The 13,576-nt window shown below is 39.7% G+C and overlaps 1 protein-coding gene across 1 annotated transcript in view; it reads right to left on the bottom strand.

The window, feature by feature from the left end:
• The window catches only part of adgrl4 (adhesion G protein-coupled receptor L4), a 64,094-nt gene extending 51,123 nt beyond the window's left edge, over positions 1-12,971 (bottom strand). Inside the window, exons 1-2 of the mRNA XM_051673407.1 lie at positions 12,879-12,971; positions 11,369-11,518 (exon numbers count right to left, since the gene is read on the bottom strand). Of these exons, the coding sequence (XP_051529367.1) occupies positions 11,369-11,518; positions 12,879-12,924 (196 nt within the window). The 5' untranslated portion in view covers positions 12,925-12,971. The remainder of the gene's footprint in view (positions 1-11,368; positions 11,519-12,878) is intronic.
• Between the last annotated feature and the right edge of the window lie 605 nt (positions 12,972-13,576).

Here is a 13,576-nt window from a genome sequence, read left to right as displayed (position 1 = left end):
TGCGCACTGTCCCACACCTGCTCGCTCCGCCTGATCCAATCATCCACCACTGGCACTGTAGAGGGTTCACCTGACCAAGGGAACATTGGCGGTTGGTACCCCAGCACATATTGGAAGGGAGTGAGTCCAGTAGAGCGAGTGAGTTCTGGGCATATTCCACTCATGGGAGGAAGTCGCTCCACCTGTTTTCACGACTGCAGTAAGACCTGAGGTATCTGCCTATCTCCTGGTTTAGCCTCTCCACCTGTCCGTTTGCCTGAGGATGATAACCAGACGTCAGGCTAACATTGATGTCTAGTTGTTTGCAGAAAGGCTGCCAGACTCTGGAGGTAAACTGTGGTCCCCGGTCAGATATTATGTCTTCTGGCAGACCATTGATCCTGTAAACTTGGTGGAAAAGAACGTTAACGGTCTCCATGGCAGTGGGTAGACCTTTCATGGGGATTAGTCTGCATGACTTAGAGAAACGGTCAATGATAACAAAAATGGTGGTATACCCATTGGAGTTTGGCAGCTCTGTGATGAAGTCGACGGACAGGTAGGACCAGGGTCTGAGGGATAGGCAGTGGTTGTAGAAGGCTGGCTGGCAGTTCTCTGGGGGTCTTTGACTGTGCACAAACTTGACATGACTTAACATATTTATTGACATCATTTATAAGTGATGGCCACCAGAATGAGTTACGTTCCAGGCTTATTGTCCTCTGGATGCCAGGGTGTCCAGTGCTGAGGGAGGTATGGATCCATTGGATCGTTCTTTGATGTAGAGTGCGTGGTACATACTGCTTATTTGGAGGGCATTCTGGTGGTGCAGGGTCTGTCTGTTGGGCTCTTTGGATTTCTTCCATAATGTCCCAGCTTATGGGTGCGATGATGACTGAAGGTGGTAATATGGATACTTTGAGGTATGTTGTGAGGAAGATCATAACGACGGGAAAGAGCATCAGCTTTGCAGTTCTTACTGCCAGGGCGGTAGGTGACAGTGAATTGAAATCTTGTGAATAGTGACCATCAGGCTTGTTGTGGATGGAGTCATTTTGCTCCCTTGATGTATTCGAGGTTCTTATGGTCAGTGATTACTTGAAATGGATGAACAGATCCTTCAAGCCATTGGCGCCACTCTTCTAATGCAGCCTTCATGGAGTAGCTCTTTGTTTCCAACATATAGTTTCTTTCAGCGGAGTTCAGTTTATGTGAAAAGGATAAAGTTTTCCAGGGTTACCATGGCGTTGAGAGAGAACCGCCCCGATGCCGCAGTCTGATGCATCCACTTCCACGATGAATGGTTGGTTAGGATCGGGGTGCTTGAGAATGGGCGGTCGTGAAACTTGTCTTGAGGGTTTCGAAGGCTTTTTGAACAGTCACTCCATGGTAGTTTGGATGGTTTACCTTTGAGCAATGACATTAAAGGGGCAGAGATAAGACTGTAGTTGCGAATAAACCTCCTGTAGAAGTTTGCAAAGCCCAGGAAATGTTGTAGCTCCTTAACAGTACTGGGTCTTGGCCATTCCGTAACTGCCTGGATCTTGGAGTTATCCATCTCGACACCTCCATTACTGATTATATACCCCAAGAATGTTGTATGGGTAGCGTGGAACTCACATTTTTCTGCTTTCGCGTAGAGTTGGTGTTTCTGTAGGCGTGAGAGGACCATCTTGACATCCTTGATGTGCTGTGCTTTATCTTGGGAGTAGATGAGTATGTCGATGTAGGCAATGACACACTTGAGGAGGTCTCTGAAAATCTCGTTAATGAACGATTGGAACACAGCTGGTGCATTGGCCAGGCAATAAGGCATCACCTGGTATTCATAGCGCCCCCTAGTGGTGATGAAAGTGGTTTTCCACTCATATCCTCTAATACGAATTAGATTGTATGCACTTCTCAAGTCAAGCTTAGTGTAGATGCATGTTTCACGGAGTTGTTCAAGGGCAGATGGAACAAGAGTGGGTACCTGTATTTGATGGTTACTGTATTCAGCCCTCAATACATGGACGAAGCCCTCCATCTTTTTCTCAAAGAAGAAAAAGCCTGCTGCAGCTGGTGAGGTGGATGGACGAACGAAATCTGAAGCTAGTGCCTCCTCAACGTAGATCTCCATGGCCATGGTCTCAGGTCTTGATAATGGATAGGCTTTGCTCCTGGGGGGTGCCGTGTTGGACAGAAACTCAATAGTGCAGTCCCATGGACGATGAGAAGGTAGTTGTGTTGCCTTGATCTTGCTGAAAACCCTGAATATTCCTTGGGGATTTTGATTTGGGTTAGAATATCAGGACTCTCAGTGCTAGTGGTTAAACATGGCATGGTGACAGCAACATGAAGACAATTTGACAATAGTCTGACCATTGTTTTAGCTCACCCTGGTTCCAGGAGATGATGGGATCGTGGATAGCCAGCCATGGATGACCCAGGATGAGGATATGCTTGTGTGAGTTGATGACAGATTTTTTTCTGTTAAAATAATCCAACTCGTAGTGTCACTGGAACGGTTTGGTGAGTGATGCCTGTGCCTATAGGTGTATTATTCACAGCAGTGATGTTAATGGTGGGTATGCACGGTACTGTAGGGATATTGAGTTCTTGTACAAGATCTTGATGAATTACATTTACAGCAGCCCCTGGGTCGACGAGTGCAGAAACACATTTTACTTTAACATCAAAGGAGAGTTCGATGGGAAGAGAAAAACTGTGGTGTACGGGAGAAGAGATATTCTTGGTAGTCACATTTGTTCTAGATTAGATATTTCTTGCCTTTGTGAGGGCATGCAGAGTTTCGATAACTCCTTTCACCACAGTAGTAACAGTCCCTCCTTATGACGACGATCATGTTCTTCATCAGAAACTCTAGCACAGGTGATCTGCATCGGTTCAGGAGCTTCGGGGCATGCCTGAACTTGACTATGGACTGATGGTTGTGACTTGGAGCTAATCCTTGAGCGTGGTGAATTGCGCAATAATTTATCAATCTTTACAGCCAACAAAATTAATTCAGTGAGCATTGAATACTCACCCTTGCATGCAAGTTCGGCCTGCAGGTTGTAGTTCAGTCCCTCTCTGAACACAGTCTTGAGTGCGATCTCATTCCATCCACTTTGGGCTGCTAATGTCCTGAAGTGTATGGCAAAGTCAGCTGCAGAATGTGAACCCTGGCATACATAAAGCAGCTGAACAGAGACATCTTTACCTCCCTCTGGGTATTCAAACACTTCATGGATCTGGGAAGCGAAGTAATCGAATGGCATTTGAAGTTGTCTATCATTCTCCCAAACAGCTGAGGCCCAGTCTAACGCTTTTCCGGTAAGTAATGTCATCATAAATGCACATTTCTTTGAATCCTGGCTGAATGACTCTTGTTGATTGGATAAATATTTTACATTGACGTAAAAATCACTTACATTTCTCTGGCAAGCCATCCAACTTATCAGGAAGAGCAAATCTTACCGGTGTAGCTTGTGGGGATGGAAGAGAGCGGATGTAGTGGGTGAGGTTCTCATTTGCAGCTCTTAGGTTGTTCAGTTGTTCTTGGTAACTTGTGAGAAGTTCGCTCTGGTAAGCGAATGCAGCCTGGAGCTGAAAAACTTCCACTGGATTCATTGGTGGCAAAGTATTCTGTGAGGGAATCAACATGGAGGCGAAGGTAGAATCCATATGCAGGAAGTTTATTAACAAACAGCAAAAAATCCAAGACACAAGGCAGAGAAGTAATCGTTGATGCAGGCAAAGTAGTTGTTAAAAGGTAATCAGTCCAACCAGGCAAACAGAGCAAAACAGTAATCTAAGAATCGGTAATCAATGAAGCAGGCACAATGGTCATAACAAGAAGGCAATAAACAGGCAATGGAAATAACACTTGGTAAGACAGTGAAACTGGCAATACTTCACAAAGTAACAATGGAAAAGCATGGCTATTTATATGATGCAAACAGGAAGTCACCATAGAAGAAACGATACAGTGTCAGTATTCGGGAGAGGGCTCCCTCTGGTGGTCGGCTGAAGGGACACCAGCCTCATTCATTACAGATTCAATATGTTCGATATTTAATCATTCATTTATTGATTAAATTATCATTTACTCAGTTTAATAATCAAGGTGCAAATTAATGGGAAAATGCAGATTGGCTTCTTTAGGGAGAATTACAGCCTCTTTTTGTTAAAATTTGTATGACTCTAAGGGAGATATGTGGAGATACTAAAAGGATGGTTTAATGTTTTAATAAGAGCAGAGCTGGTGTCCAAAAAATTCAGATAATATATGTGTGTTAATTATTGCTAGAAATGACATGAAACACATATGTGGGCAGCCTCTTTTTGTTAAACTCTATATGATTCTAAAGGGGATGTGTGTGTGGATATTAAAATAATGACTTAATGTCAGAGACAGGAACTGCCTTGTGTCCAAAAAAGGCAGATGATATATGTGCATTAATTAGTGCTAGAAATGAGATGAAACATGTGGGTGGACATACAGCTCTCCATTTTTGGGAATGTGTGTAACCAATGACTGTAATAAGGGAAATCATTTAATATACTAATCAAATTAATGCAGAAAGTAATGATAGTTAGTCAATATAAAATATCTAACCATATGAAGTGATTACAGTGTGTTTTATACATAGAAAATGATCATGCTTTTGCCATCATTGAAGCACGTTGGGGTCAAGGGTGACCAGCTAGAAGGGAGACGGCGAAGATGAAACTAGAGAGGCATAAGATGATTTAATTGGATGAAGAGGCCAACACTCAAAGAGATAAGGGGGAACAGAAACTGTATAAAAAATGCATGATTCTGAAGTGTAATTTTAGTGCTCCATGGACCACCTCGGCTTTGTTACTCTGTAATATAAGTCTATTTTCGAAATCAGAACTTTGTGCCTCCGAGAAATCTTTGACTCGACTGTGCTTCGATGGCTGTTTTGAGGAATCTGCCATGACAATCCTTGCATTCTCTGCTTCATCCAGCTGTTAAGAACGGTTGTGTCTAGCTGGTAACACCCAGGTTACCTAAACATACTTGACTGAATTTATGATTTGGTGTGATGTGGTAAGCATTGTTTAGCTCTCTCCCTTAGCACTTGTTGGCACCCTCCGTTGTGTGGGGCCCCTATGCATTGTTTGGCGCCCCTATGCATTGCATGCATTACATATTTACTGTAGTTTTTGCACCTCTGAACACCAGACCATCTTAGAGCAAACACACACAGACAAACACATTCGCACTCTCACTTACATTAAAGGGCAATTTAGAGTCCAATTCACTTGACCTGCATTGTCTTTTGACTGTGGGGGAAACCAGAGCACCCAGAGGAAACCCAAGCAAACACAGGGAGAACATTTAAACTTCACAAAGAAAGGGCCAGGTTGAGCCGGGACTCACCCTGGGACATTTTTGCTATGAGGCGACAGTGCTAGTACCCACTGATCCACTGTGTTGTGGCTCAACATTTTAAAAGATTGAGAATAATTAAAACTTAATAAAGAATATTTCATCATAGCTTAAATGTATATGAAAATAAGCAGGAACATTTTTTTTGAAATGGGTTAACAGGTTCGTATGTAAATATCTACCAAATTATATTGTAAAATTACATTGTACTGTAAAGGTGTTTTGTAAGGGAAAAAAAGTGCAATTCTAAATTGATTGTGGTAAAATCTAAATTAACTGGTCAAGTCAAAAACCAATAGGGGTGACCATTTTATCTTAAAGGTGAGAAATGCAAATGTAACTCAGATGTGAAAAAGTCTCCTGACAACAAATGGCCATAACACGGAAAGAATCAAGATAAAAATATTTTTAATACCACTGAATCAATCTGACTATATTATGTTACATGTTACAGTTATTTTTAAGGATCAGATCAGGCAGAAATAAAACCTTAAAGGATTAGTTCACCCAAAAATGAAAACTGAGTCATTGTTTACTCACCCCTATGCTGTTATAACCCTATATGACTTACTTTCTTTTTCTTAACACAAAGGGAGAAATTGTGAAAAAATGTTGTGCTCAGTGATGTCATACAATGGCAATTCATGGTGACCACCTCTTCAAGCTTCAAAAGAACACAAAAGTATAATTCAGGAGTCTTATAAATTATTGTGCGACTCATGTTTTGTTCTGAAGGAATCAGACAAGGTTTGTTGAGAAACCAACCGAAATCAAATTTTTAAGTGAAAATCTTCAACGACAGTTGGTCTCCTGTGCATATTCATGAGACAGCCTGCACACGAGCTTCAATCCCTGTGAGCTCCTTGCAGGAGAGCAGAGCGCTGCAGCGCTGGCGTGGTGGTTCGTTCAAGCGAAAACTCATTATGTTTCACTTCAGCAGGACCACCAGCGATATTAACAATAGAAAACACAACATGGCTGCACACAAACCAGAGAACAGAACTTACAAAACATTTCTGAAGTGTTTGTAGTCGAAAAATAGATGCATTTCTATGACCAGCCTTATTTGTCTGAACCAGAGTCCTCATTCAAACAGAGAGATGGGGCTGAAGGTAGCTAAAGTCACACCGTGTCCTAACCAGATTCCAAATGACACGCAATAAAAGTTTTTGTCCTAAGCAGCTGCGACAAGTGACGGGACATTCTGCTGATCACTTGCTTTCTATATTTGGCAGTGTGCCATGAGTGGCGTCTGCTATGAACTGGCACCGCTCCAAAATCATTCTGATAACATTATATTGAAGCCAGCATTTCACTTGCTGGTTAAAACTACTTGTTTTTGGCAGAAAATGTAACACCTACCAACTGTTTTCGCATACGTCTATTTAGGCAGAGGTCTGTCACACACACACACAGAATGGAGAAGAGGTGACAGACATTCCCGCTCCCTCTGCCTTTCTCTATGGTTCTGGGCAAATAAATGCATCTATTTTTCGACTACAAACTCTTCAGACATGTAACACATCAATAAATCTTGATAGATATTTTATTGGTTAAACTTAAAATTTACACCACCCAATCCCAAACAGCATTTATCTTATGCCTCTTATTACAGGCTTTTAATCAATGTTGAGTCAACCTAAATGCTGAGACAATAATTGGGTTAAAATATTTTTATTTAAAAGAAAAACGTGAAATATAAAAAAATATAACAATAATAAAATATGCAAACATCTGAAACACATTGTGAAACTTCAATTAGAGTTCCGTAAATGAAATGACTCTGTCACTTGTCATCACATGAAAGTGATCAGTCCAAGTATAGTGTGGGTCTGCATCAAGTCTCTTCTGTAGCTCCTGGAACACAATTGCCAGTCATTAACATATAAAAGGCCCTCACAGCATAATTGCCATCAGTCGTCACAACCAGCCGAATTTCCTCTGTAAATTTCCATCAAACTTCACAGTTCCCTTTAAATGTCCACTGAATTGAGGAATGTGGCTTTGTGGACGTTAACGGTTACATGTTTCTTGGGGCAGTTTTTTCCCTAATACATTTGACAAACTTGAAGTTATGTGGGGGTTTACCATTCCAACATTTTTCCAGATTTGACTCTTTTCATGCAGTGTACTGATTCTCTCCTGCAAGGAGCTCTAAAGCTCACGTGCAGGCTGTCTCATGAATGCACACAGGAGACCAGTGGTCCTTGAAGATTTTCACTAAATAATGCATTCGATTTCAGTTTGTTTCTCAACAAACCTTACCGTATTCCTTCAGAACAAGACACAAGTCGCATACAATAATTTACTGTATTAGACTCCTGAATTATACTTTTGTGTCCTTTTAAATCTTGAAGAGGTGGTCACCATAAGCTGCCATTGCATGACATCACTGAGCACAACGTTTTCACAATTTCTCCCTTTGTGTTAAGAAAAAGAAAGAGAGTCGTATGGGGTTATAACAACACATGGGTGAGTAAACAATGACTGAATTTTCATGTTTGGGTGAACTATCCCTTTAAGGTAACAAATAAAATACTAGATGTAATATATTTCCATGTTACGGTGTGCTTACTTTTAAGAAATCAAGACAGGACACTGGAATGTGTTTTAACTCATTGCTTTCATACGGATGGTTCAAACACCAGGATGCTCATGGTGCAAATCATCCAGCAGTCTGTGTCTGTATTTAGGTGGTACTACTACACGCATCCCCCACAGCACACATCCTTGATCCTCAGACAGCTCATGTCAATGTGTAAAGTATGGCTTCAGGCTCTTCTCCAACACATAGTTGGGCCAGCCATTTACGGTGTAATTTCACACCTTGCATAGAACTGGATCTTTCCTTGTGGCCTGTGCAATGTCTTTAGCACACATAGGCAGCTCTCCAACATGAGAAAAGTAAAATATACTCGCCTCATCACTGGTACAGTCCTTTTCAGCTCTAGGTAGCCTGGAAATGGCGTCCGCATTCATGTGGTCAGCTGACTTTCGGTACTCAATGTTGTAGTTGTACGCCATGAGAATTAAGGCCCATCTCTGCATTCTGAGGACAGCTAGGGTGGATATTGCTGCCTTTGGCCCCAGGATTGTCAGCAGAGGGCTGTGGTCGGTTATAAGCATGAATTTACAACCGTAGATGTATTTATGGAACTTTTTGACTTGATGATTGCCAGTGCCTCTCGCTCAATTTGGGCATATTTTTTCTCTGCCTCAGGCAGTGTGCGAGATGCAAAAGCTATTGGGCACTTGTCTCCATTTTCCATGATATGAGAAATTACCTCCCCAACACCATAAGGCGAGCATCACATGACAACTTGTGTGGTTTTCTAGCATCGTAGTGCACGAGTGCTCTGCTACTAAGCAGCAGCTGTTTTGCTCTCTCAAACGCTTCATCACAGGCAGCTGTCCAGTGCTTCTCTTTTTTCAACAGGACATACAATGGCTGGAGTAGGCTGGATAAGTTCTGGAGAAAACGGCCATAATAACTGAGTAAACCCAGGAATGACCGTGGTTCGGTGACATTGTTTGGTTTAGGTGCATTGATAATTGCAGCAACCTTTTCTACAGTAGGATGCAACACCTCCTTGTCAATGCGATTTCCTAGATACTCCACACTACTTTGCATGAATTTACACTCTCAGTCCATATCTCTCCAGTCTGGTAAGCACCTCATCCAGCCTCCCTGTAATATTTGATCCATGACTGCTTGGAAAAATGAGGGAGCACTAGCAACCCCATAGCTGAGATGGTGGTTCCTATACAGTCATGTAAGAATTTATGGTAAGGTATAGTAAAGTATTTCTCTGAATCAGCATCCAATTTCAGTTGCTGGTAAGCATGTGCCAGATCAAGTTTACTGAACTATGTCCCTCCCACCAAGGTCGCAAACAAGTCCTCTGTGTTTGACAATGGGTAGGTGTCCTCTTCCAGACTCTGATTTATAGTGACTTTATAATCACCACATATGCAGATGGACTTGACACTTTTTTGGAACAACTACAAAGGGTGCTGCCCATTCACTCCTCTTAACCTTTGAGATTATTCCCGTTTTTAGTCTCTCCAGCTAATTATCCACTGCTTCTCTTAGAGAATCAGGAACTGGTCTAGCCTTCTGAAAAATGGGTTTTGCATTTGGTCTGATTTGGATGGTAACTTGGAACTCTTTTGTTGCACTAGGCTCATTTGAAAACACCTCTGGGTGTCGCTGCAGCACTGATTTTACAGCTGGGTCATCAGTCACCTCAGCTTTTTCAACAGTGAAAATGTTCTGCCAATTGAACTGAAATTTCTCAAGCCAATTTCGGCCTATTAAGGATGGCCTGTTTCCTTTTACAATTATCAAAGGCAATGTCACATACTGGCACATTCACATATCCAAGCAATGGAATCCTCTCACCTGAGTACGTGGTTAGCTAAAAACTTGTTTTGTTCAATGGCAGGTGTGACAGAGCCACCTTGTAAGACTGTTCTGAAATATGTTACACCACAGCCCCTGTGTCTAACTGCATGTCAAGGACTTTACCATCCAGTTTCACATTCACTGTATTTCCCATGGTTCCATTTGATGCTAAGTACACTGTATAGACCCCCAAAAAGTTCAGTCTCATCCTCCCTTATATTACTGCCACTTCCAGCTTCCACATAATGAGTCTGTACAGCAGATCTTTTGTTTCTGCAGGCTCTGGCAATGTGTCCTTTTTCACTGTACACATTACATTTTCATTTTTGTATCTACAGTCCCTGGCCAAATGCTTCCCTGCACACCTGTAACATTTGCTGGCATTTCTTTTTTGAGTAAATTTTTTTGGAATCATTCCTTTGAAAAATCTGTACTGCTTTTTAACTGCACTTTCCCCCTCTAAGGAAAATGTTTTGCTTCTTGCACTGCATTCACTGATGGTGCATCCTTTGTCTTTCCTGCAAATTCCAGTGCGTTCCTTGAGGCCGACTCCATTGATGACGCAATTTCACATGCCTGGTTGAACATTAAGCCTTTTTGACTCAGCAATTTGCATTGCAATGATTCCGAATTTAGTCCACTCACAAATCTGTCTTTTAATACATCTCCCAAATACTGTCCAAAAGCACAATTAACTGATAATTGTCTCAAAGCCACAACATAATTCGCCACTGACTCATCCTCTTTTTGGTTCCATTTCTGGAATTGAAATAGTTCTGCAATATCCAATAGTGGCTGTGGTCTGTAATGTGCTAAAAGCACTGTTTTTAGCTCATCATACGACATGGAGCTCAGTTTCATCGCCGTGACCAAATTTCTCCATAAGTTTTCGCACCGAAAAACGCTGACCTTTTTCTTAGTTGCGACATCATTGACTTGCATCCACAGTTCAAAATGTTTCAGTTAGGATTCAAAGTCTTCCCGCCACCATGCTCGCACACCTGTTAGCCGCTTAATCCAACTCGTGCCTCATTCCTTTTTACGACAAGTGCACTGTTGCAATTTCTTTTTCAGCGAAAACAGTCTATCTCATGTCCCCTTTCAATCCTCGTCTCCACTGTAATATATTTCCATGTTACGTGTGCTTTTAAGAAATCAAGACGGGACACTGGAATGCGTTTAACTCACTGGTCACACATACAGAGGCATGTCACATACCTGTCAAGTGGGTGTGACTGACATACAGAACAACCAATGGAAACAGTGTCTCAGGTTCATAACAAATAAGCCCATATGTTACACCAGATAATCAGATGGGCCATTTCATATACTGCATAACTGATACAAGCCCATGTTTATTGCATAAGTCAACTGACGCTTTATCTGGCACTGATCTGACTCACATTTATTCTAAGAATTATATTTGATATTGACCTAAAACATTGCTACATTACACCCAAGATTGATAAATAATGTAAGAATTGTCAGATTTCTTTTATTTTTATTTTTTATCTTATACAAATAACAAAAGCCCTGAAGTACATTTATCATTTGTTTTTATACAATAAAAATAAATTACGAACCCTGGCAAATGTTGATTCCATCACCAGTGAAACCATTTTTGCAGAAGCAGGCATGTTTGACGTCATCATTTAGAGGACAACTGGCATGCTGATGACAGGACTGGCAAATGTCAGACAATCTGCATGGATCCAGCACACTTGAAAACCAGGCTTTAAAACAAAGGTCAACATCTGCGCATGAATTACAGCACTTGTTAAAATACATAGAGGAGTACAGGGCTAGTGGTCACACGTGTAAGTTGAAGAAAAGGCTTAATCTTAATTACAACAAGGTATTGAGTTGGAAGTCCAATTTCACTAGCAGTTGTTTTGTATGTTGGTTTCAAACACTTAGTTCAAAGTCTCTTAGTCTCAAACTAAGAATTTTAGATTTTAACCAAAAGGTTGATATATTTCAAAAATGTCAAGTCAGGCATGCATGTTGTCATATTTATATTGGGGCAAGTTTTCACATGTGTTTTAAATATTGCAATTGCATACAATTCAATATTTAGTTTTTTATTTAAATTATTAAGTTCATTAAATTATTAATTAAGTTTAAATTACTTCATGAATTGTTTTGCATTTAAACTTATTATTGACCATTATAATTTTGCAGAAAAGCTATTAAATAGCCTATAATACACTTAAAATAGAGATATGTTGAAGATGTTTCAGTGTCAGGCTCCCATATTGATAACTTACATGAACTGTACCTTTTTTCCTGGGCAATGACAGAGGAAATGTTCATACCTTTTGTTGCCAAGACTTTAAGGTACAGTACTGTATGTGTCTGTACAAAAATTGACTTTCAAAAATAAACCTTCCTTGAGAAATACTTTCTGAAGTAAAAGGTGTGACGACTAACCGCGGTCTCTCCTAAATTAGACTACAACAAATTAGGTTTGTTTATATATACATACATACATACATACATTATATATATATATATATATATATATATATATATATATATATATATAGTATATTTATGATTTCTTCAGCTTTGAGTCTTTTCAGCATAAATACTGTAACTATTATCCTTCATAAATCACAATAATACAAATGACCAACTTTGAAATTTGTTAAACATATTCGAAAAATAGACAAATGGGTAGTTGACTTGAAATATTTTTTCTAATATTATTTCTTTTTTTAATGCTTTTATAATTATTATACATGCAGTTTTTATGACCTTATATTAATTGAGGGACTGCATGGAATATATGCAACTAAAAAAAGAATATTTGTCACTGCAGGACCATTTAAAATGTACAAGTGAAGGCAAAAAGGCAATTCATAATGGTGATCAATTTAAAAGGTGAACAAGATACACTTTCCCATATACATTCATAAAATTTTAACCTAAAATCTTGATGTTGATTAAAAAAGTTCATGGTTATGTTATCTGTCAGCTACACAAATACAAAAACAATTAAGCTAATTTTAAAGTTTATTTTTTTAAAGGTTCATTTTAAGTGCATCTATAATCATCAAATGCAGTCTGATCGGTGTTATCAAAGTGACTTACCAGCTAAAAACAGGAGATTTATTGGAGAACTGTGGAAAAACTCCATTTCAGAACCGAGGCTGGAATGTCTTTAAGCAGTAAGTGACTGTCTGTGACGCACGGCATTTCCCTATGTCAGTTTCCTGTTTCTCTAATCCTGACCCTTCCTGTCTGATGCCTCAATCAAATCACAAAAACAGCATAAGGGACACAGCAACTCATCCTCTCACACACATAATACTACTGTAATCTAACACACAAAAATTAAAAATATATATACAAAAGGGTCCAAAAGTCTTTTGGAATTATTAAAAATAAAAATCTAAATAAAAGCAAAATATATCATTACAAATAATATTATAAGCATAACAATTTGAGTTGACATGGAAATTTAAAAAAAATAAAAATAATAATATATATATTATATATAATTTTGAAAATTGCATAATTTCTTAGTATCTGGTATGTCCCCCCTTTGCTTTAATGACAGCATGCACTCCATCTTACAAAATTTGAAAGTTTGTGCAAATTGCAAATGCTAATGATCCATGTTATCCCAGCATGATTTGAGAATGTTCCAAAAAAGCATCTTGTGTGCTTTAATGGAAGCAAGGAAATCTGATCTTTTGTACAAGGGAGTTAACATGATCAATGTCACAAATGTGCTTAAATTTGATTTCCTAATCATAATTGTAAATTGTAGATTTTTGAAACCCACT

Source organism: Myxocyprinus asiaticus, chromosome 35 (assembly GCF_019703515.2).
Source record: "Myxocyprinus asiaticus isolate MX2 ecotype Aquarium Trade chromosome 35, UBuf_Myxa_2, whole genome shotgun sequence".
NCBI classification, from domain to species: Eukaryota; Metazoa; Chordata; class Actinopteri; order Cypriniformes; family Catostomidae; genus Myxocyprinus; species Myxocyprinus asiaticus.
Note: the sequence above shows the minus strand (reverse complement) of the source record. Positions and strands in the feature narration are given on the sequence as shown.